This window comes from Anopheles coluzzii, chromosome 3 (genome assembly GCF_943734685.1).
Source record: "Anopheles coluzzii chromosome 3, AcolN3, whole genome shotgun sequence".
In the NCBI taxonomy this organism is placed as follows: domain Eukaryota; kingdom Metazoa; phylum Arthropoda; class Insecta; order Diptera; family Culicidae; genus Anopheles; species Anopheles coluzzii.
In genome coordinates this window covers 49,389,079-49,414,431 of record NC_064671.1, presented here as the reverse complement: position 1 = coordinate 49,414,431, position 25,353 = coordinate 49,389,079, and the positions used below count along the sequence as shown (strand labels likewise).

The following is a 25,353-nucleotide window of genomic DNA, read 5'->3' as shown; positions in this document are numbered from 1 at the left end:
AGAACTGCATACCGAACGATATGCCTTACTCGTACTTTCTTCTGCCTAGGGACAACAGCGGAAGAACGAACAGCTTATGCGGAAGCTAATGTTAAGTAAGCGTACATTTTTTGTTCCTTTTTTGCTTTGCGTTCCATTTATGCGTTTTGCTTCCTCTGATTTGGCCACCCTTGCAGTACACTCACTACTGTAGGGGACAATATTTCACGCTCACTAAACACACTGGCACAGGATTTCTTAACCATGGTACATTGAACTTGCCAAATCTAAAAAAGGATACAAAAAACAAGCACAAAAATAGCAAACGCAACAATAAACGTCACGGCCGGAGGCACATCACTCGGAAACAATTAACCGAATTATCACACCCATTTGATACAATACAGCACGTGTCTGGTAAAGAGGGTCAGCGGTTGGCTCAACAAGCGAACGACGCTGAGAAACTCAATCATGTTCTCTGGAGGTTGGCGCTGGATTAATCCATGTGCGAATAATAAGTCATTTTAATTTTTCACACTTCATCCAGTCGCCTACAACATCAAACAAATTCTACCAACATCATATATGCAATTAGCGATGACCAGTGGTCAAATGAGATGAGAACGCATTTGGCCTTCAGATAGTACAGCATCAATATTTAAAAATCCAATTCCTTTTTTATGATGAACCACATCACCCGACGGTCCCAACGCTCAAAAGCAATCATATTACAGGGGCTTTGCAGATGCTATCACTGAGCAATTGTTGTTTCCCAGATATGATACACAAATTGCTTGAACAAGCTATAGTAATTACTCGGTGGTCTTAGAAAATTGCATCCATATTGCAACTGAGAGTTGTTGCGGGAACTATTTCTTTCCATGAATTTACAAATTAACATCTCATATTTATGTAAGTACAAAAGCGATTAGTTTATTGTTGTTTCTTTATGATGCACCAAAGCTTTCATCTTGTTTTAATTTTTTAACCACAAAAGACAATAAAGTTTCCTACACTGTTTCACAGAACTGACTGGAAATTAAATACCTCTGCTCTACTCAATTGTGACCCTTCGCTGCATGCTGCATCCTTTGGAAAATATTCCGGACGTAGCTGCTATCTCTAATTACTCTGCTCTGTTCGATTAGTGGAGTGTTCATTTATTTCGTTTGTGTTGCAATTACAATCTAAGGATTAATCACAGAATAGTAATGTATTGTAAGGGGTGCTGCTGCGGGTAATGGTACCATTTTAGTACACTATGGTACTTATTGTGCGATATGATGCAGGCATATGATATTTGGCCTGACGTGAGGGGTTCGTGCAACTATTATTCTTCACTGGCAAACATTTACCTCTTTGCATTGTGGTTCGTCTCTTGAAACGCAGCGGTTATGTTGGATGCGTTTGTTTTTTTTTGTTGTCGATCCATCTTTGTCTCAGTACTTTTTAAGAGTCGTGAAATCGCACAATGTTCAGTGCTTTGATACTGATTGACGTCGCTGATGGGTACCGTTTAACGATGGGGACCAGTCACACTCAAAGAAGGATCACTTCGCTGGTTTTAGCGTGCGTTAACCACCGTTAACGAATCGTACACAATGCTCCCTCCTCCAACCGTTAAGAACACCGTTCGCGAGCGGCTTTTACTTAAGCGCGATAGCCAAATTAGTTAGCTGCCCGTTACAATTTTATGCCTCTACGGACCTTCACCAAACGCGTTAGCTGGAACATTTTTGTTTGCACGTTTCTTCTTCGCTCATCGCCAACTTTTATAAACTCTTTCAGATCTTTGAATCACACTACATAAGGAGGGATATAATACGATTCTTCTTTGCCATATCGGACCCTCTAAATTCATCCAGCAGCTGTTGTGAAGGACGTTGTGCCGTTCGCAAAATATCACAACGTAACCACATTTCATTAAAACCATAACATGAAAAAAGACATTAAAAGAAGTGAGAAATTAGTTGATTTAACATTTTCATGCATCTGAACGCCAACATCTACTGTAGGCGCGTCATCGTCAAAGCAAATAAAACAAAACAACAACTAAAACAGTGTTGAGCGAGCTGAACGCAATACGCTTCTCGTGAGGCTATAATACACACTTTGACGAACAAAATCTGATAAAATTTGAACGATTGCAAAAAAAACCCAAAGTTTTACGATGGCGACATTGGATTAAAGTGTGTTGTTTATGCCCAGCGCAAAGATTTTACATTAAAACATTGATACTTAACAAACACGCAAAAAACTTACCTCCACATTGAAATCTCTGCTGACCACGGCTCTGGCACTTGGATTGTCATGAATGATCGTAACCAACGTTGGATACGTTAATACGTCGAATTGCTTGGGTAGTTTGGCGAAATTTTTAATTACGCACAAGTACTGATCCGACGTTAATAAATCCTGCAAACGTTAAAAGATTCCCATGAAAGTTATATTATTTGTATAACTATTACATTTAATCAAACGAAAAACTTGATTACTTTTGGGACGAATCAATGGTGACCATACGATCTAGAATCTTTTATTTCCACATTGATTCATAGAGTCTACATTACCCTACCTCAACACATTGTGGCTTCCTGTCGCTTAGAAAAGGATACATCATCATCGCAACGATAATTTAGATAAGCAATTTTAAGCCTTCGTCTGACAGTGGGCGGCAAATTTACCAAATTACAGTGTCTGTAGTGTTTCAACAAGAAAACACGTAAATATTTTCATCGTCTTTACAGGTTGTTGGCACTTATCAGCGAGTAGGAATCAGTACAATGACGGTGCGCAAACCAGTGACAACTGACTTGGCAGTTCTGTAAACCTTGTACCTTGTAATAAGCAATGGCAACAGAAGAAGATATGAAAAGAGGACATAAAAAAGGGCGACTCGCACGAACAGACGAACGTCTGACAGCTGTAAACATCCTCAACAAAAACCTAATTTTATTTTTACTTTAAGGAAAGTTCACTTATAATCTTAAAACGAGTTAAATAAAAAAACATACATTTCAATATACCAACTTTAATTAATTTAGTTCACTCCCAAATTTTGACTTATCGAACACATTTACCTATTCATCATTCGACGTCATTTGCGACTCGCTGAGCTGATCGTTGAAGTATACGAGCACATCGATCAAGTCGCAATGGTCTGCTGCTAGCTACAACGTAGCAAAACGAACAAACACCAAACTAGCTGTCCGTTACTTGGCGGAAGAGCAAAAAGGCAAACTGCCGATAATAATACGTTTTGTTACGATCTTTTACGTACAATCTCCACTGACTGGCTCTCACATCTGAGCTTTACTGATGGGGCTGGAGAACAGAGAAGCCGCCTAGTAGCTTGCAATGGCGTCCGTATGGTGCGAACGTCAGAATATGGAATTCCGTGAAAAGAACACACGAAGACATTCACCGCGGATATCATGAGGCACTTGCTTCGCCGGGAATGCAAGTTAGCGTGAATGTACCCTCTTCCTTACAGCGAGAGAGCACGATGGAACAAAGCGATAGGGGGCAAATATGACTTCTTATAGCTAAGAACCCAGCGATGAGGGTGCCCGTAACCACGCTAAGCGCAAGAAGACAAAGGAAAAGGAGCGCACGACGAAAGGGCCAATGGCAACGCTCGATGGATAGCGGAAAACATAAACTATACATACATATAGATATGTAAGAGTTAGATTAGACCGAAGAGAATGCACAAGACTGCGCGAAGGAGAAATCCACAAGTCATAAAAGTAATTTAGATCAAGAAAATTATTGCGCCACCTAAAAGGCTAATGGAAAGGCAATGGCTGAAAGGTGCACGCCGCCCAAGACAGGAGATGGCCCTGCTAGCAGCACCAGTTGATTATTCTTCCCTGTTTGTGGAATCTGCTTGGCATTGTTTCGCTTTTTCGGCTCCGAAAAATAAAGCATCAAACCAGCTGAATCGTGCAAGCATCGCCAATACCAGACGCCGAGCGGATCCAAAATGGCGCCATGGCCATAACGCGGCAGCTTGCCTTTACTCCTCGACTCGCTATGTAAATGAACTTAGAAAAGTATTCAAACCCAAGATTATGACTTTCTTACCTGATTGATTTTATTGTTGGCACAAAAGAAACCTAGCGTTGCTATTAAGTCGATTATCACAGTCTGTGTTTCACTTTTTACGTCCGCCTTTGGGACACAGTACTGCAATAGTATACTGATGACGTCTAGGAACTTTAGTGAAAGATTTTCCTCTATTAATACTGCCTGCAATATATCAGAGAAATAACAGTAAACATTGATTAGCCACAAATGCATTTCATAAATGACATACAACAGTCGTTGTTTTTGGAAACTATACTGTATCGACCATAGGATACTTAATTTCTAGAATACTAGAGTTAATACAAATATATCAGTATGTTACTAAAATCCCAAATAAAATTAAACACTAGCTTTTCATTGTGTGTACATGTTGTTCCCAAAATACTCGATACGATAAGTCTGGCAAATTGAAGACTGTATCACGGGCCCAGCAGCCCTCATGTACCTTATCTGCTGCAATTTACAAGGCTTGGGAGGGTTTTATGAACTTTTCTCACACATTTTTTACTATTTACTTAATTTAAAATTATTACCCTAGGTTATTGATTTCAAAACAGTTACTGACAATATGGTACGAATTCAAATATTATTTACAAACAGTTAAACATTCTTAATAAACCCTAATAACCCTAAGTTAAAAATAAATACAAACATGAGAATTTTGTATAACATTTGAAATAATACAACGTTAGAGTGATAGAATATGTATACAATGTTATTAGTTTTGGAGATTGTCACTATGTTCGCGTGTTTGTTGTTGACTATTTCATTTGTTATTTGATAATTAGAAAAATATTTAATTTTTTTATTTACATTCACCACTGACACTTTTTCCTATTTGTACCTATTTTGACAAGCCGTCCTATATACAGGATTTCGATACTTATTCAGTACCATGTATCTGGATATAGCCAGTAGTTCATTCTAGGCTTGAACCCATAAACAGGCATGATATTGATACGTTCGAGTTCACGACTGTACCACGAGATATGCTGTTATTTTACCGGATCATGTCAGAGTGATTCAAAAGAGCATTGGTGTATCAATGCGATCATCACGAATCTTCAAACTAGTGCTGCTTCATTTTTCAGCCAACCAAAATCACATGCTAAGAAACAAGCCAATTCACATGAAGTGCGCTTGCTTAAAGCTTCCCGTACTTCATCATCGAGGTGATGAAGATGGAGTTTGCTTGTTGTTGTTGGATAAACAACCAAGAAGGGATGAAAAGTATTTACCGTTCAATCCGAAAAACGTCTTCACTCGTAGCTCGAGTGTTACCGAACCGTGCCGAAACCCAAATTCCAATCAAATCTTACACAACTCAAGACATCAAATATTTTCAATCCAGGGAAAGTACACTAATTAACTACTCTCCTCTACAGTGTGACGATCTTCCAGGGAATTTCACAGAACTATATACATGTCCCTTGAAGTTTTATCAACAATAGAATGAATAGATAGTGTAATAGTGTAAAACTGTACTATTATCAAGATGATTACTACTTTTGAGCTTTAGTGAAATTTGGTGAAATAAGTGAAACATGATACATATAAACCATGTAAACTTAAGTAAAATGTAACTCATAACTATATTATGATTATGAATAAACAGTTTTTGTAAATAAAACTGTTAAAGTAAATGATGTTTGTGCGATACCTTTTGTAATAGATGTTTTGCGTGACGATTTAAAAATAAGAATTTACTGCAAACCTTGCTAGATATGTTTTACAACGATTTACAACGTACAACTTCAATCCTTAATAACGAGCAATGTCCCAAAAGGGATCCAAAGCACGCCCGAGCTTGTAGGAGAATACACTTCGATCCATGAAATCATCCATTATTAACTTATGTGTTGTTTCAAGTGTGTGTTTACGTTTGGCATTTCGAATTAATAGTTTGGCATTAATAGTAGCAATATATAGAAGCTTTATAAGTGCAATTTCCTTATACCATTTCGCTTGATAACGATTATTCTTATTACTTACAGGAAGCAAAAGACAGACATAAAATGTAACTAGTTATTGTGGCTTTGATCACCAGATTCTGTTGGTAAAAGAAAACGCCGCATAGTCAAACATAATAAGCAATTATATTACGATGTCATGCTATGAACCGCTGTCGTGAAATCTTCGAATATGTTAAAATAAAACCTTTATTGTAGGTCTACTATAATTCATACATTCTAAAAAATATGTGAATTTTATCGTGTTGTCGTGGTTTATCACGCAAAGATGGTTCTAGCCATTTCAGACTATAGTAACTAATGTGGCAAGCTACTGAACCAAATCCAACACAGCCCCTTCAATCCAACAAACAAACACCTCGCACAGTCATCTTATAATCACTACTGTACGTACTCAACAATCAAATAAGGCGGAAATAGTTAAAGCACACCATAAAACTAAACCGAAACGAAATGAAGCACAAGCCTCCTATCGTTTATGAGCCGCGATTACTTACCTGGTACGTCTCAACGTTCAGGTTGGCAAAGGTCACCAGAAGATTAAAAGTAGCCGCCGCCAAGGAAGTCGTTCTGGGAGGAATGCTTTCACCTGTGAAATGAGAAAAGTGCAAAGCAACGATTGAATACGATGTGAACCAACCCAAATCCAGCAAGGGCAATGATTCTGACGGGAAGATGCTGTTAAAGTTTTTCTTGAATGAACAAGCGGCAAAATCATCAACCACACACTGGCGGAATGTTTATAGTTCGTGACGTTTAGATTAATCTACTAATTAAATACAGTCATTTCCGGTACCAGCTACCGTCAGTATCACAAGTTATGTAGAATATGATGAACACACCCTTTTATGGTACGCACAACAAATCTTATCCTAGAATTGTTCTACGATATTACAACCGTCAATAACAAAACTATCGACTTCACAAGGAAGTGTTTCCACAAATACGTCAAAATTGCCTGTATGAACCAAATGTCACGTTCGATGCTTCTGTTTTGCTACTCTTATATTCCACTGTTTTCTGTTTTGTTTCGTTTTGTTATTAGCTTACCAATTGGAACAACGGCGGCATAAAGTAAAGAGATCGTTCCGAACAGCTCCGTAGACTGTGCCGTCAGCAACAATTTGGTAACATCAGGACCTGTAAAAATGCACAACTTTTTTTGATATAGGCGTTTGTGTTTTGATTTCGCATAATTACTATTGTTATTAATATTACACACCTTTCGGACATATTTCAACCAACTTTGTTAGCAGACCTAATGAAGCAAGTAGTGAAAGCACAAGGCTTGTTTGATTTTCGATCGATTCATGTACCTTATCGATTCGCTTTACCAAGCTCTCCACCAATCCAATGCATACGATGTAGCTGTAAATATGAATAAATAGAAAAGAAAATATAGTCTCTAAGTTAATTTTACGTACATAATAAAAAGCTTGACTGATCTTTATGAACCAAACATAGCAAATGAACGTTTTGAAGTTTTTACATATTTTTTTTTAATATTAAAAACATCCAAAAGATCTTGATAATAATGGCACTCAACACTAGTATTAAAACATTAACATATTGCTTCATATCCATACACATATTCCGAGCAGCACTATAATCCACATGGCTATAATCCACATCACTAAATACTCACCCTTCAGTATTTTTTTTTAATTTTTTTGTTGTTCTTTAAACTGCTTTGTGGACCCTTTTCTAACAGCTTTATAATACCCACGTTTGATTGCCCGCTCCCTTACGCTATTACACAATCGAATTGATATTGGGAAATGGCCCAGAAGAGGAAGGCAAATGTATCATCAAAACAAATCTAGTCCATTTTTTCCCCATACAATTTGTTACATACTACAATGTGGCAAGGAGTGGCCGACAATGAGGATTTAATCGGAATCTGTTCTAACGTACCATACTGCCTCCAACAACACCAAGCGAAAACAGATACGCTGGACCAATAATGCACAGAAGCCCATCGTAAGGGGCAAGGGGTTAGCGAGAACTTCAGTCGCACACGAGTTGACAGTTGACACTTGACAGCGCCAGGCTAATACGCAGGAAAAGTGCAAACACAGATCCTGCGGAAAAATATCACCATGTACTAACATTGCACCGAGGGGTTGCTGTTTGTAGCTGTCGCTCATATCCCTTACTATCTCAGACGCTACCGTACCACTCATAGACCCTTTTTGTCCCGTCCTACTAGCATCCAAGGGCCAAGCGTGGGTAGCTGTCAGCTGCAATCAAGTGTAACAAGAGGATTGCAAACAGTATAATCAGAGTTGTGAAGAATTAACATATGACATAGGTAAACAAAAACAGCTTTATTTGCACATTCGCCAAGTCCCACCATTCCCGCTAAGCCGCGTAGTTGATAAGAATTAGTTATCAAAAGAGTCTTTCATTTCCTATCCTTTAAGCAACGGTAGGACATCGTAAAGCACCTATACTATGCTATAATGTTAGCATCGGAGCAAACAGTAGCAAATTAATTGCATCACGTTCATTCTGGGTTCCAATTCCAAAATGTCCCTTGAAATGAAATAGAAACTTTTAACCAGAGATCTGTATCTATGGCAGAATGTCGTATAGCTTTGACCAAATGCTTCATCTGTTTAGTGGCTCAAAATGTGCTAATGTGGTAATGTAACGGTACGATATAAACAGCCACATCCGATCAGATCTGCAAAAAAGCACATAAACACCCAAACATCTTTGCACAACGAATCCAAATTACCACTTCATTAGGACCTGTTGACTATAGCACAGAAAAGGGTTGCAAACGCAAACAATGCTCACAGTTCCAGTGAACTCTCACTCGCTCAAATAAAAGAATTGCTGTGTTCTTTTCTAGGCTGACCAAAGACAAACATTAATCTTCCATTATACAAGCCTACGAACAGCGATTTTCGTACACACGGTCAGTTTTTAGCATACGGTCGTCTGCCGTTTGATTTGTTTGGGATTTAAGCAAACCCATAATTTGTATGCAAAAGACGACCCATAGTATTAGTAAAGGGTAATATTTTCTCTTCTCTGTTCTGGCAAGGCTGCATTTTTTATTTAATCCACAGAGCAGTTTTCCGGAAACAAAAAGGGTACCTTATTTACGTTTTTAATAATGTAACAAGTGAAGCAAAGAATTTGAATTGGGAATGGCAACTGACAATTGATAGAAGTTACTCTATAAATTAATACATACACTTTGATTATTGCACATATTCTGGTTAACAGAGTATTTTCAACAGAGGTTAACAGAGCAGTTTATATCCTCTTCCTAAACGATTGGAATATATTAAGTTATTAAAGTTTTTCTCGAAGGATTCAGTTTTTTATTTTGATCCTTTGAGATACTACCTGTTATCAACAAGCAACGTTTTATGTTAACGAATGAAAAGTCAACGTAGAACAAAATTCATAGCTAACGATTTGAATGTTTCATTTCAATTAACAGCCACTCTCATAATCCGCTTAGCAATTTGAATACGAACTTAAATCCACTTTGTTGCTTATTTTAAAAAAACGGCTGGATCAAGTATATAAACATGCACGTACATTTTTTCTTTTATATTTGCGGACATTCGTACATCCCGAATGTTTTCTTTTCATTTGCAGAGTTATTTTGTGTTTGTTCATTTACAACCTTCCATCTGATCGGATTGGATATTGGACTTAATTAATATGAATATTAATGTAGTCATCCTAAGTAACATATTTTCAAATATCAAATTTTCAACATGATTCAATTCTAACATATTCTGCTAAATCGCTTCATTACGTTAAATGTATACGTTTCATTACGTTGATATAATTTATTCTGATTCTATGAAGATGCAACGCTTGTATCCTATAATTGTCCAACATATATATTTTCTTTATTTCCGAAACATTTTTGTTGAGCCATTCAACATTTAAAAAATTGAAGGAATTAAGAACTTTTTCAAAATAAATAAAGATATCACACAAAGGATAAATGATTGGTTAACTATGTTTTAGTATCATACGAGTTGTTTTGTAAATAAAACTCAGTTTAATTAATAAAAAATCAAAGTTCGAACTATGAGAAACTAAACTCATTTCCATTCAAAATAAATAAATATATTACACAAAGGAAAAATGATTGGTTAGCTGAATTTTAGTATCATATGAGTTTTTTTTGTACATCAAACTCAATTTAAATAATAAAAGTTGGAAGTAATATTTCTATGAAAAACTAAATTCAATTCCATTCAAAGTATGCAAAACATGGAACAACAATTATAATTGCGCTTTGAATAAAATAGAAAAGCCTTCAGGTAGGCTATTTATAAAATTGTTTTTTATTTTAAGAATGCAATGTAAATATTATCAAAACTTAATTTTAAGTACATCGTCTGTCATTGTACTGCTAAGATATTATTCATGAAAGTACGACCCGTGAGGCGCATGCGGCTCTTTGTTGCCTAGATAGTTCTTATAACTTTTAAAACATGATGAATCTGAACCTATTAAATTGCTTCTTTTAAGTACAATTCTACGGGTATTTTTTATATATTTTAGTTCTTAGTGTAACAAAGTTTGTTGACCACTGTGTAAGGAGAATTATAAAATGGAAGTCCCCGAGATACTCGGTATCTCTTATATGCGGAATCGGAGATACGCAGTTTTTTTTAATTTGAGTTCTTTCAGTAAAGTTGTACTGATTTCACAACAATTGTCAAATGCAATAAAAATTCCCTTTTGGTCAAATTTTACAAGTCATGTTATGTAAATGTTTTATAATTGTAATCTTCAGTAATATGCTGATTAGACAATGGAAAGTCACCCTCGTTTAGTGTTTTTCTATCAAACTCAGGCTTTGACACAACGCACAACGCCGGTCGTACGTGTAATAAGACATGATAAATTGTTACATCAGTTTTCACATTATTCACCCAATTTATTGGTTTCCAGAGCAATCAAAAATTGTTTATCATCCACGTAGTTTTTATCAAACACCAACAATAAATTCAAATACTTCTATCGACCTTGACAGAAAAATTCTGTCCGGAGTAGATTGAAAATAAACATGTCGAATTCCGATTTCCATACCAGAATCACGATATGACGGAAAAATAACAAAAAAAGGAAACAATACTATTTATTGTCTAATAGGGTTATCAGAATCATATCAAATACTTAATTTAGTCGATAAAATCTTCCCTTTTCTTCATCTTTGGCACAACAACTGTTGAACACATGACAAATTCTACCACCTAAAGCTAAATTAAACGAAAATTAGTAATGATAACGAAAATTAGTAATAACTACACCAAATTATAAGATAGTATAGTTTGAATCAAACTACTCATTCTATATTAGGCGCAAATCCTAACAATAACTGCCAAAACAAAATTTTACAAAAACATTCGTTGTTTGTTTTTGCGCCACTGACTTGATCTTATATTCAATGAATAATAAGCCTATACCAACACACCTCTGCAAATATTCATTCTGGCTAGATGTCCAAATTGGCTGGTAGAAAACATCCGCAAATAGAATTGTGTTCACGGGCTGAAAATTGTGAAATTTCAATTAGCGGGCCAGATAAAGCCAAATATTTGAACTGATGTTCAGTTGTTCGTTCCAGCACAGCTCCGGTCTTAGCCCACGTGCTCGTACTTGCATAGTACCGTAACCGTAACGAGCAACAATCTATCCATCCCTACAGACAGCCTCCACAAACGCTGCCATCGCTGCTTTCCCTGGAGGACGAATTCAGCCCTAGCTGCTAGGGCTAGCGACTGCGCCCAGGAAGGATACTCGGTAAACAGAGCGTAGACGTAAGAACTCAACACATCTCGCAAGGTTTGGCCCCGGTAGGTTTTTGTGGGTGCCATGCTAGAATGCTAATGATGTCCACGTGGCCTAGTAGTGCCGTACGACCGAAATGATATCGAATGAATCATCCTTATCGGGTGCGTTGCGCTAACTAAAAGCAAACATACACAAAATCTATTCCACAACATTATTCTGCCGCTTCAAAGTGAGAGCATATTTTATGTATGTCTTTTCTTTATTTTGGACACGAATATTGCTGAGTAACTGACACCGATCTTCTAGTATACAAACACGATTGCACTACAAAACTTTATCAACGAGTAATCACATTAACTTTCACATTATTCAGTTTAAATATAAGCAGCAACGTGAGTACATAAATCATGCATAATTACTTGTGTGGATCGTCCTCATCTCTAGGCAAAATTCACAGTCATTTCAATAAATCAAAGGTAAACCAAAATACCTATTGTACACTTACAATTCTGTACGCAATTATATCGTCATGAACTGCCAAACAGAATTTATGATGATCGCTTGAGTACTGTACCGAATCTTGCACATCATTCAATACGTACTAATTCAGGGATTATTCCAGCACAACGTGACGATCAACACCGATATGTACTTGAAATGTTTTGCTTCATAAATTCAACGACACAGCGTGTGGTCTACTAGCCAAGAGGTGTCAAATTTCAATAAAGCCGTCGACATGATCATCAGCAGCTCCGTTTGGCACATCGCTGCCCAAATCTTGATTGTGTATCGTTAAACCACACGAGCCTCTATCCCTAGATTCAGAACGGTGAGTAAGGTATAAAAACATCACCATTCAACCAGCGATGGCCCATTGCCCGATGTGCGCAGCGAACGACAAAGGTGATTATCGTTTCCTAATGGGAGAATAAAAGATTGCCTGATTCCCCAGGGGGTCCTCGCCATCGATGAAGCAGCATCTCTCCCTCATTCGCAAGCCTCAATGCCAGTGAAATCATGACGGAAGCAAATGAAACAACCGTTCTGCAGATGCTTCGCATTGGAAAAACGATCACAAAGAGTGCGACGGAAAGCTGCATGCTGCTAAAGTAGTCGCAGTGGCACTAGCCGCAACCACGACCACAGCAAGAGGATAACATATAATATGGTGCTACTGGGAACACAAACCCAGCGGGTGGCTCTTCTTTTGATTGGCCATGCGTCATACTGTGATGCATGGAAACATCGTTTTGATAGAGTGCCCGAAAAAAAAACATCACTTTTAAAGGGAATGCACCCACTAATGCCAGTAAAAACTACGATACTAACGTGAACTAACATTGATGGATCATTTATTTATACGTCATAAATTGATTCATCCCGATTGGCTAAACATAAAGACATAATCTCGTAAATACAACCACAAGAAAGGTTTGCCCAAACCTTTTTGGTGCAGTTGTGAATAATCATTACACGCTTTTTTATCCAGATTGACATTTGTTTTGCACTTTTGCAATGGGCGTTAATAAAATCAAAGCACAAGCACGACGGGACTTCCCCATTTATGCAGCATGCGGTCCATCCCAGCCCTCCAACAAAACAAGAGGACTGTGGCGATACGATGAGCATAGCCCAGCATGACCTCTACCGTGCACAGCATCAAGCGGGGGTAAAACGGCTAGAACGGCCAGTAGGCGTTCGTATTTCGGAAATTATTGGCAGGCATTTTCAGCCCTCTTCAACGTGCGAACCCAAATTTGAAGAACGTCAAGTAATGTTTGGAATCAAACGTTCTTAACTCAATGTTTGATTTGCAGAGATTTTTTTCATTCATAACAAATGGCCAAGAAATTAATAAATATTGATTAATGAAAAGGACTAATAATTTAATGTTATGATGGCGCATTTATCGTCACAATCATCTTGAAACCATTGAATATTATTTTACTTGGTTCAAACGGATCGAACATTCTAAACACTTATTAGAAGTAGCATTAACATGAAAATGGAAATTTACACTTTTAAGACTTTACGACTTTAAAATTGACCTTTCCTAAAAAATAACTAAAAAGTAAAGTTTCATCCGCCAAACGATGTGTATTTTTAATTCGCAAACTATAAACAAGATTTATAGTAAAATTAAACTCTTATCGTCATATAAAATAAACGTAATTATTACCACTATACCGTCAAATTATCAGTGAATGATAGTAACCGTTAAGCCGGTCTCATGGTACAGTCGTCAACTCGAATGCCTTAACAACAATAGTCATGGGTTCAAGCCCCGAATGGACCGTGCCGCCATACGTAGAACTAACTATCCTGCTATGGGGGGAATCAATAAGTCACTGAAAGCGAAGACCACAAATAGTGGTACAGGAAAGAAGAAGAAGAAGAAGAAGAAGAAGATAATAATCGTTACTAACACTAATGAACTTGACTTATCTGTGTCTTTTTGCGTAGTGTGCATGGAAGCTCTCTCTCTCTCTTTTTGTTGACTACTTGTATGGAAATTATAAACAAAATATTGCGAACGGGTGGTTCATGGGAGATTCAATCCCAACACGAGCATGTTGTTAAGCTGTGCATTTGACAATTGTATCCCGCACTCAACGGTAACAAATCCATTTTAAAAAATTACACCAAATACTAAAGAAATGTAGCCCCCAGCAGTTTCTTGGAAAGACGCGCACAATTACCATCGGGACCATATTCCCGTAGTCAACTGTAATTTCCAGCTGCACCATTCCTTTATATAAAGAAAAGACTATTGTGATAAGGATGATCAGTCAGACACGGATACCGCAATAAGCTTAAAAAAGAGTAAGCATTAAATAGCGTCAGTTGCTGAGCAAAAAAAAGAGAAATTAATATAAAATATTATTCGTAGATTAAAAGCAGACCCGCCAAACGCCTTCGTTGAAACTATTACAATTACACAAATCACATTTTTGTACAACCCACAGAAAAAATCAATAAAAAACACCTTTTCACCCCGTTGGCACACCCGTTTGGGCGTGACAAACTATCAGTTATTCTAAATAGAGACATGCACTGGTTATTAGATGATAATTTCACCCTATCATACCCTATGCCAAACGATATTTATTTTACCACCCCTGAGTTGAGCAGATCTTCAAACCTGCTATATGTGTTGGCCTTCCATTTTTTTGTATTTTAGAAACAGTCATATAAATTGAAACATATGCAAAATTGTACAGTCGATATCCGATGGTAGCGCGACATATGCAAACAATAGACAAGATGAGCAGGAACACATCAAACGCATCCACGGAATGGGGTAAAAAAATCCTCGATACCGGAAGCTATTGCGAGGCCAGCAAGAGAATTGTGCCTTCACCGTAGAATAGTACCCGTTCCGTTCCGTCCCCTTTTTCCCCCAGTTCATCTGGCTGATTGCTTAACTACACTTATTATTCAAGGGGTTTAATAAATCCGTGCTCTAGAGATTTAGGGTTACATTGGTGCGTGTGATATAGATGTACCAACAGATCAGTACGGCATCATCAAATGAAATAGAGCAAGTCCGTGTATCTTTTTTTAAAGACAGCTTAACTACGATATAATTAACATGTTACAACACCTATTGAAATTAATTAATTGACTGCATTGACGTAAAGCGCAATTTATGAATTACTATAAATCAGAATAAATCTATTTGATCATTGCTGTTTTAAAGATTTCTTTACATGAACTTAATCTTATATACTGAAACCTAGATAAAAATGAACTCAAAGTATCATTCTAAGGGAGCAAACTCAATATACGAAATACGCTATTCTGTACATAAACATGTACAAAACACAACACACAACAGTTCAATACTGCATGGTTTTCAATTGCTACTTTATACAATTCGTGCACACATTGGCATGGCAATATTAAGAAGCACATATTAAACAAAAAATATTACTATTATTATTATTTCTCATACAAATGAGACAACATATACGAAATGAAAATTTGTAAAAAAAAATAGACTGATAGATTTGGATCCATATTCCAATAAACGTTTTACTATGATCGAAAATGCTGTATTGCTATCATTTTTTAAGTGAAATAAGCATAAAGCAAACGAATGACACTAATAAAAAATAAACAATAGCGCATCCATTCCATTAATCATGAGCGCTGAAACGGTGATATAAATATTTTACAAATCATCCCAATTTTATCTCTTCGTGTAAGACTGCATTCAAAGTGTGTTTTTACTCGAGCTGTCGATGAGTTGTCCATTAACGAATGCACCTCTTTCAGCAATTCTAGTGCGAAAACTATGTTATGCATTTAACCATAAAGAAATGCATAAAGGCGAACAAAAAGAATTCAACATATTCTCATCCATTATCAATACACGGCGGCGCCTGGTTTGAGGGCTTGTGTATGTTAACACATGTTTTCATCGCTTCACGCTTTAATGGGGTGGTATGGAGAGCACATACACCTCACCTTCTTTCTTTTTTTATCTCTCTCTCGGACTCGTTCCGACAAACATCATTTCACAAGCAACATAAATTGAACGCGATGAAAGGGCAGTTTCCTTTGCCCACCGATCGTCATGACCTCCGATCGCATAAAACTGTCAGCTGGTTCCGTAAAGTAACCGTAACTGATTGAAGAAATTGATTTGAAGAGCACTGATGCACTTCCATCAGTCATTAAATAAAAGCAACCTCTTTTTATTGATCAACAGTAGTAAAGTTAAAATCATCCAAAACATCTGAAATAATTCAAAGGTTTATGAGTGCAATTCAATACATAATATCAAATAGGATAACTGAAAATAGATTCAAAGAATGTGTAGGAAAGTATGGCATTACATATTTTTCAATGTGAAGACTTTTACAGAGTTGTAGTAGTTTGATATTGTTGTTTAGGTGCTTATGTTTTCTTCTAGTGTCTTGTTATTATGCTTACAGGGTTTCTCTATCCAACCCAACACTTTAAGCTTCATTTCCAATTTGTAAAATCCCAATTCAACATTATCAAATGTTTGTCGAACGTACACAAAGCCACCAATGACAGATCATTTGAATTTCCATTGCTATTGTTGAAATGTATTTTACGGGATTGAATTGTTTGCTTATGGTTTTGAGTTGACTAGAGAAACCCTGTAACACCTAACTTCCGATATACATAAAAATATAAACAAAAGCTCGGGAGCGGTCCCGTGGTACAGTCGTTAACTCGAACGACTCAATAACATGCCGTCATGGATTCAAACCTAGAATCCCGTGGCAAGGATTGACTATACCCGGCTGCGTGGTAATGAATTAAGTCTCGAAAGCCTGTATAGGCCGGCGCATGTCCGCGTAGGACGTTACGCCAAATAGAAAGAATATAAACAAAAACTCCAAACTCCGCACGATGATTTAGTAAATGGCAAACAATAATAATAACTATTTATATTACTTTACCAATTTTAATAAAAAAATTGATTTTGCAAAAAAATATGTTCTTATCAAAACAAGATTTACATTTAAAACATTAATCCATTAGATACTGTAACGTTTGCATGGCCCTCAACAAATATATGTGTTGCCAATTGAAGAGTTTGAAAAATTTCACTAATTACAAGAGATTGCGTTTCATCTCGTATTGCCAATTGCAAAATAAGATAGAGCAGAGATGTCAAACATACGGCCCGCGCAGAACTTTGGCAGTTATTTGAATGAAACTGGAGTGCATTGTTGATTACGAGACAGGAATAATGGGTATACTAATGTTTATTTACTGAGGAAGAAGAAGATCTCAACATTCAGTCTCAATAGTTCGATTAACGAAGTGTGAAGTTACTGATAGTTTTTGATACCATGTGTTTTATTTCTTGTTTGCTGGCGGCTCTCCAAAGTCGGAATCCCGTATTTTCCCGTATTTTTAGCCATTTTCTGATTTTGAGGCTTTCTGGAGAATTCGGAAACCATACATCGAAATACCTTTCTTCACTTCTCTGATGAGGGTACTCTTTAGTTAGGCTTCTGCAAAAATCTGGCCGATATCTTTAAAACGAATAACCAAGCACTACAAAAAGGCGTGAATTGTATGAGGCAGATTGGAAGTTGGGAGTATTTGTCATGAAAAGTTGTATAGAAGGCTAGGAAAAAATGTATATACGATTCTAGGTCAAAGAATAATTCCTTAATATTTTTCGCGGTATAATATATTTCAGTATAAAAAGGTAGAACTTTATTCACCGCCTAACCCTTCACCCACTCACCCAACACCGCTCAACTACGGCCCGCGGGAACATTTTCAACTCCAATCCGGCCCGCGACCCAAAACGAGTTTGACATCACTGACATAGAGTAAAGTTGTTTTGTGTTAAAAGGCAAGGACAAGAATCACAAATTGTACATAGTTCAATGAGATATTTCTTTACGAGTGAAGCCATTATAGGATCGGTTCCGTAGTACAGGTGTTAAGTAACACATCTTAACAACATGTCCGTCGTGGGTTCAAGTATCGTATTTTCCGTCAACCCCTCCCCCTTTCCTACCTCCCTCACACACAATTTTTACCACGAATCTGCACTTTGAACAGAAGATGAATATTGGACAAAACCAAAGAGATTGCGTGTACATGTTAAATCAAGAAAAGAAACTAGATGTATAATAAATAACAACTAAAATCGCAACAAAAAAAAAGAAATTTGAATTAGCTAAAATATGAAGTTTACAATTTCTATAAACTCATCATAAACACTAGGTAGCATTTGTAAGTGTTGATAGTTTGTTCGTCTATTTAACAATATCGTGGTACATGGACAGTTGTTGTCCATGGGATGGAAAGCTAACAATAATACATGTTATCCCTCAATGTAAAAGAAAACCATTGAACAATCGTTAACACTTGATGTGGTACTACTTTGACCGTTCCTTTCGTCCCAATAAAAAAATGAGTAAGACAAAAGGAGTAAATCGTATTTTATACTTCTAAAAATAAATAAACAGTGATAGGTGTGAAAATCCTGGATCGTAATTGTATTTTCACGTTAAAGGAACAGAACAAACCTAATAGTAGGATACACAATTATACACAAAATCAATCTATAATTTATTCACTTTGAATTTGGTATGTCTTTTTGAGATTGTAGTTCGCTGTTTTTTCTCTTGTCTCTCGTGTGTAACGGCTGTACATGCTCCACGATATTACAGTGCAGCAAGAAAAAAGTCATCGAGGCTGGGCAGAAACTAGTTACTGCACAGTACATACTTACATCGTATTTTTATGTCCTAAAAAAATCCGTTTCCGTTTATTAAAAAAAAATCGGATACAGACGTTATTCATTCATTCATTGCGAATGCCATTGAAATAACTAAAATAGGGTTTAATCGCAAGATAGTTTAAAAAGGTCAATCGAGAAACTACAAATGGTGAATTTAAAATTAAAATGGATTACATTTGAACCAACTTATTCAACCAATTTTCACGTTTCAGAATCGTTTCCGATAGGCTCGCACCCGACTCCGAGTCCAGTCGTTAAATAAATCATATGACCCATCACTAATCTACTCATTAAACATAAATGATCTATTATAAAAAAGTTTGTTTCGGTTGACCCGCAACTTTATGAATTTCTTCAAACGGACCCTAAACCACTGGGAAAAGTTATCCAATTTAATTGCATAGCACCAAAAACAACCTATTATCTGACGATTTTTAATGCCACCTTTAATCGAAATGATCCCAAACGATAGCATATGTCTTCCATTTTTTAACTTACCTCAGAAGATCTGGCATTCGTTCCGCAACCTTTGGATGTGTCACTTGCTTTGGCGAGGGACTTGTTGGTAAAAGTGCAACAGTACATGCGAGTATAAGCTCGGTTGATAGTTCCACCGGGAATAGAGCATTTTTTTCTTCCGGGATCTTTACAATAATACACGGAAGGAAAATAAAAGAAATCCAACATTAATACTCTCGCGCACGATGTGATGTGTAAAGTGTCATGTGTAAAGCTAAATGTAGCATAGGACTATGTTAAATACTACATTATGGCTTACATTAACTATGGCGTAAATTTCCTTACTAACCTTCATTGAAAGCAACAAAGCATTCAACAGCACCAGAATAGAGTTTCCTAATACCGCATGACGCGCAATTTGGGGACACAATGTGCAAGCGTTTCGATACAATTGCACAGAAAGCACTACAGCCCTGCAAAGAATGAACAAACATTTATGAGATTTTGCCCCTGCATTCCATCGTCATAAGAATCCAACGCTCACACAATTAATCGTTTTCAATGGCCTATTGTTAAAACGATACTTACTTCTTTGACACATCCGTTCCTGGAGACAGACCATTTTCTATGACGGATGCAATCGTACCCAATCCATCTAACAACCATAGTGACTGAAAATCTGCTACCTCTGCTTTTGCAATCAATCGTAAAAGCTGTCCGATCGGACGTTCCACTCCCAGCACTCCGTTTCCACCCTTTGCGATTGCGCCTAGTAGTCGTGGTACCTGGCTCTGTTTACGTATCGACGGAGCCAAAGGATTAAGTTCACTGAGATACTCTTCAGCCGCCGTGGACAACTTTTGACGCAACTTCTTCAATCTTTTTTTGTTAATTTTAGGCACCATGCTTGCACCACCACCGTGGGAACTTTCCCTTTCGCTTACACTAGAGTTTTCCTCATCTTGCTCATCATTTCTTAACTCGTCAGCGCTACGGCTAGGAATGGTTGCCATTTCAACAGCCCTTTGCCGGATCTGTTCAATGTTTTCTTCATGACGGCGAGCAGACTCTTGCTGCTTTTGAATAATTTTTCGTTGCAATTCTTCTGCCGTTGCCAGCTTTTGTTGTTGCAGGGCCAGCAATCGTTCCTCCCGGTCCCGTGCCTTCTCCCTGGCCAATGCTTGGCGCTGCCGTTCTTTCTGTTCTTGCATTTTTCCTACACGCTTCTCACGCTCTCGACGATTTTCACTCATTTGCTGTAATTTCTTTTGACGTTCTTGTTCGATTTCCTGCCGTCGTCGCTCAACAGCAGCTTCCTTTGCAGCCTTTTCTTCAGCTCGCTTCTGCCGTTCTGTCTCAAGGTCTTGTAGACGCACTTCCTGCTCTTTGCACGATTCTAAGAAGTCTAGCCGCTTGTTCTGTGCCTCCAGGTTTTTAATAAAAGCAATCTCTCTCAACTTTTCTTCCTCGTCATGTGCTTTTTTAATTTTGTCTTTCAAATATTGTGAACGATTCTCGGCCGCCCGTTGTAGTCGTTCTTCCATACGCAGTCGCTTCTTTTCTATCAAACACTGTTTTGCCGCTTTCACGTCCTCAACGCGCGCTAGGAGATGCTGAATTTTAAGTGCCTTTTCTTTTTGCAAAGCTTGCCGTTTCTCTAAGGCTCGTGTCTGCTTAGCCTGGTACTTTTTTAGCGTTTCATGTAACGAACGCCTTCTGGAGGGACTTGACAGTTTGGCGTGCAACTGCTGCGCACGGCCTGGATGGCGGGCCACGATGGCTTTCAGTGTATCGAGCGTTCGAGCTCGATCCACCCAATTCATACCAGCCAGCACGTGTTCATATCGGGCTTCTAGCGTAATGTCTTCATCATTTTCACCTTCGATACCCGTAACATCAGTCGGTCGCTCGCTACCACTCTCCACGGTGGCATCCGTGTCCTCAAAGTCTATAATCGCTTCACAATCCGTTTCATCTGTCTCCGTGTCGAAATCAATTTCTACAATTTGAACCATAATGTATCAACTTCTATTCAATATGACAATAGCAAAGAGTAAACGCGCAACTTACCTGTATTTTCCAGTTCCCGTATTTGAGCTTCCAAACTCTCCTGTTCCTCCAACAGCTTTCGCTGATCTTCATCGCTTTCCAAGTCATCCCGCTCTTGCTCCTCCTGATCGTCACTGGTGCATTGACTGGCGATGTCAACGTATTGTGCAACTCGTTTTTTCCCATTGCAAATTATTTCCGAACGTTCGTCCATACAGGTCGCGTACAAACTATCAATTGCTGTAGTAGCTATGTTTGTTTGTATGTTCATATCAACCATATTTAGATGAATGAGATTATCTCCTTCTTGCGCAGACGAGCTTATGGTCTGCCACTTACGTTCATTACCGTTTTTAAGATTCATGTCCATAAAGCCCGCAGTGGTTTGTGGATCAAAATGTTTGGACTTCAGTTTTTCATTACGTAAAAATTCTTTGTGTAATGTTTTTAGCTTTAAGCCAGTTAAGTCAGACTTCTGCCTCGATACGGTAACACGACTGGATGGAGCCATTGACTGCTGGTTTTTTGCTCCCGTATCTGACGAGACAGGTGACGGTTTAACGAGCTGTGTTGATTGTTGTTTCACAGGCTTTGAAGCTGCCATTGTTAGTGCCAACGGTGCATTCAATTTCGGTGCCGCCCCCCTTGCTTGCAGTGTTGGCTTCGCAGGCTTTTCCACCGCCCGCTTAGATCCCCGTTGCGTATGACCGATTTCGTTGTCGCCCTCGATATTGTTCATGTTTTCTTTTGGTGCCTGTGAATCATTTTTCTCCAACTGCGCTTCACTGTTAGTATTTTCATCCAATAGCGCCAAGGTGGGTAAGCTTGCATAACCAGTAGGTTGATTGAACCGCGTGGCCCAAAGCAAACTCGATCGCCGTTTTGTTTTAACTGTGTACCACCCATCGTTATTTGTCTGATCGCTTGATGGCATAGATTTCGGCTCTGAACGACGATCACCTGCTTTGGATTGAAGCGAGTGTGGAGGTTTCCCCGTGCTACCGGAAACAATCGAGTTTCGCGAACCCAACCGATCGGTTGACGCTTTTAACGTCGAGGTAGAGCTATAGATATCTTCTTTTGAATGATTCGCTGCGGATGAAAGCTTCGCCGTCGATCGCCTCTGTAAATCGTTACGACCCCCATTCGCAGGGGCATAAACACGATTGCTGCGGCTAGTAACCTCTATCATGGTTTTCGATCGAACTGACAGTCGTGACGCAACACCTGGCACATTGTAGTTACCTGGTTGGGTTCGAGACGCACTACCGGGTTTCAACACATGTGTTTGCTTGATGCCATTTCTATGCTTTGTAGTGGAAACGTTCGATGACATATTGGATACTGTTGCACTTTTAACGGGTAGTGATGCTGCCATTTTTACATTCATAGGAGACAACCCCGTTGCTGTAGCTGATTTGCGAACAAGGGCTTGATTTGGACCGGGTCGGACAACGTTTCCGCGACTTCCAACCAATTTTGGTACCGTTAGTGTTTTGGTCTGCGTTTTCCCAGATTTTAAACTCGCAGTATTCACGCTCGGAACATTCTTCGTCAAACTTTTGACCGTCATTTGTTCGCTCTTTGTATCGCTTGCAACGGGTAACTTTTTCTCTTCCAGACCAACATCTATGTTTGGCTTATTCTCCACCTTTTGATTACTTTCTCCATCAGTATCAACTGTAATGGTTCCGTTACAAAATTGTTTATCGTACTTCTCCAAATACTCCGCCAAAGTAAGATTTTCGTCTTCCAGATTAGTTTGAGTGTACTGATCTAGTTTGAGCACGTACGATTCGACGCTTGCGTTGTCACACAGCGTAAGTGATTGTTCCAACGGTGCTGAAGTTTCCGTTGTTTCGTGGCGGGAAGCCTTTGCCAAACTACATCGTTTACTCAGGCTCTCCGTAGACGAGTTTGTTTTCTTCGGAGAACTTACACGCCCGGTTTCTTCCACTACGGGACATGGACTATTTTTTCCAGAAAAACTAGGACTAGATTTACCCGACATCCCCGGACTGGAGAGTTGTTTCCGGACACCTGAGCATGAAAACAAAGATTCTAAATATGCTTTTAAGATTGACGCTGACACTATTTACTCACGTGGAACGGGATTACTTTTGCGCACTTCCCAAGCCAATGAGTGGGGACGCTGCGGTAATGGGGTAGCCTCATAATCCCAGGACACCTTGAACCATTCGGCAAGAGCTTTGAAATCCCGAATATAATTTTCCAACACCAATATTGCTTCCTTGCATGAGGATAAATTCTCGTAGCATTCGACGGTTAAATAGATTTCGTTGACCTGTAATTACAGCGTTAAACCGAGTGTCACGATCGATTTTCGTCGAGCAATGATAGGTACTTACCGAACGCTCCAAGTTGCCAAACAAAAAGGCCCAGTACCGGGCCTGTAGCTCGGATTTTTTATCACGTCCTGTAGAAGCGCTACGTACACGGGGTCCTGATTTCGACAACGATTTTTGACGTTGCGATACATGTGACTGTATACAACGTGGTCTTACGCCAATCGGAGGTCTCTTAGGAGGAGTTCCTATTGGTTAAAGAAATAGAAATGTATAATAACCATAATAACAGACCACTTAAGCATCAGTATTCGATGAACATATATGACACCCCCACTTTTCCATCACTTACTCTGCGGCTCCCCACCATCATCCGACAGGTGGTAGAAATTTTTCGCCTCCTTGCCTTCCTGATTGAAGAACTTTCGATTATCCATTTCCCTTGTAGGAGGCTTTCCTTCATTCCTTTTATTAGCTAAACTGTAATGAGAAATAATATCCGCCCAATCTTAAATCGGGCAAACAGCTGAGCACATCACCAACGCGAACAAAGAATACTTCAGAACGCACATAAACAATGCCTAATTTGGTAGCATTGCTTCAAAGCACACTTGGTTTTAATTTCGCGTTTTCTTTACAATCAAATTTGCACGAAAAGAATTGCAGCTAAACGTAACTGATTTAAAAATTACATAAAAATGATACCTCACTAAAGCGGTACGTAAAAACCATTTAGAAATCAGTGAAACTCGAACTGCTTTACACAACACAACAATGATCACACTTTGGCTTTTTTTTTGTTAGGAGCCGAAGTAACACAAAACAACAACAACAACAATTCACGGACTCAATCGGTCATATGGTTTGACATTAGTCGAGTGTATTTTAAATTCATGACAGTCAATTCTCAAGCTACGCGAGTAATTTTCATGGAAGCATGTTTTGAATAAAATGAAAATTTAACATGAATATAATAAGTGATTTTTAGCTACCAAAATGGCAACTCTCAACGAAACGATTGTTTGATGGCTAATCTTTCCCGTTCCACCGTCAAAAAAAGATTCACGAACCTTTTTGCGTTTCCATGACACGATTCTTCTGTTGATTCAAAAATGGCGAATTTATGAACGTATCTCCACAAGTACCGCAAATCCACCGAACGACCACTAAACGGATTCTAAACGACTCGAGCTCTCAATCTAAAAGAGAATCTTAAAAGACTTCGTTTAGCCGACGGTGAACGACTGATGCATTCTAAAAATAGTAAACAAGCTGGTTGAGCCATCTGTTGGTGGGATATAGCCACACAGTGGAGCTTTCCTCGCTTTGAGAGCTTTCTCACTCGTTCTATACTCTTGTATGGTTTCGCATTGAAGTTATGCATCGCTAGAACTGTAACGGCTATAAAACCAAAATAACCAGCTCGAATTCTATAGCTGATTTGATGGTATTTAACGAAAAATCGTTACGATGTCGT

The 25,353-nt window shown here is 38.3% G+C and overlaps 2 protein-coding genes across 3 annotated transcripts in view; both read right to left on the bottom strand.

Annotated features, from left to right (window-relative positions):
• LOC120955427 (60S ribosomal protein L24) overlaps positions 1-25,353 on the bottom strand; it is a 245,605-nt gene that overhangs the window by 86,090 nt on the left and 134,162 nt on the right. The window lies entirely within an intron of this gene.
• On the bottom strand, positions 887-24,712 carry LOC120956999 (S phase cyclin A-associated protein in the endoplasmic reticulum). 2 transcript variants are annotated; one of them, XM_040378896.2, is made up of 14 exons: positions 24,582-24,712; positions 24,229-24,384; positions 23,940-24,124; positions 23,674-23,875; positions 21,592-23,610; positions 20,110-21,520; positions 19,871-19,994; positions 19,561-19,706; positions 7,261-7,406; positions 7,089-7,178; positions 6,536-6,627; positions 4,066-4,230; positions 2,242-2,394; positions 887-1,847 (listed from the first exon to the last, which is right to left on the bottom strand). In XM_040378896.2, exons 2-14 carry the CDS (start codon positions 24,311-24,313, stop codon positions 1,782-1,784), a joined length of 4,884 nt encoding a protein of 1,627 aa, XP_040234830.2. In that variant the 5' UTR covers positions 24,314-24,384; positions 24,582-24,712; the 3' UTR covers positions 887-1,781. The 2 variants fall into 2 exon arrangements, with proteins under 2 accessions (XP_040234830.2, XP_040234829.2); XM_040378895.2 differs by having other exon boundaries at positions 24,229-24,356.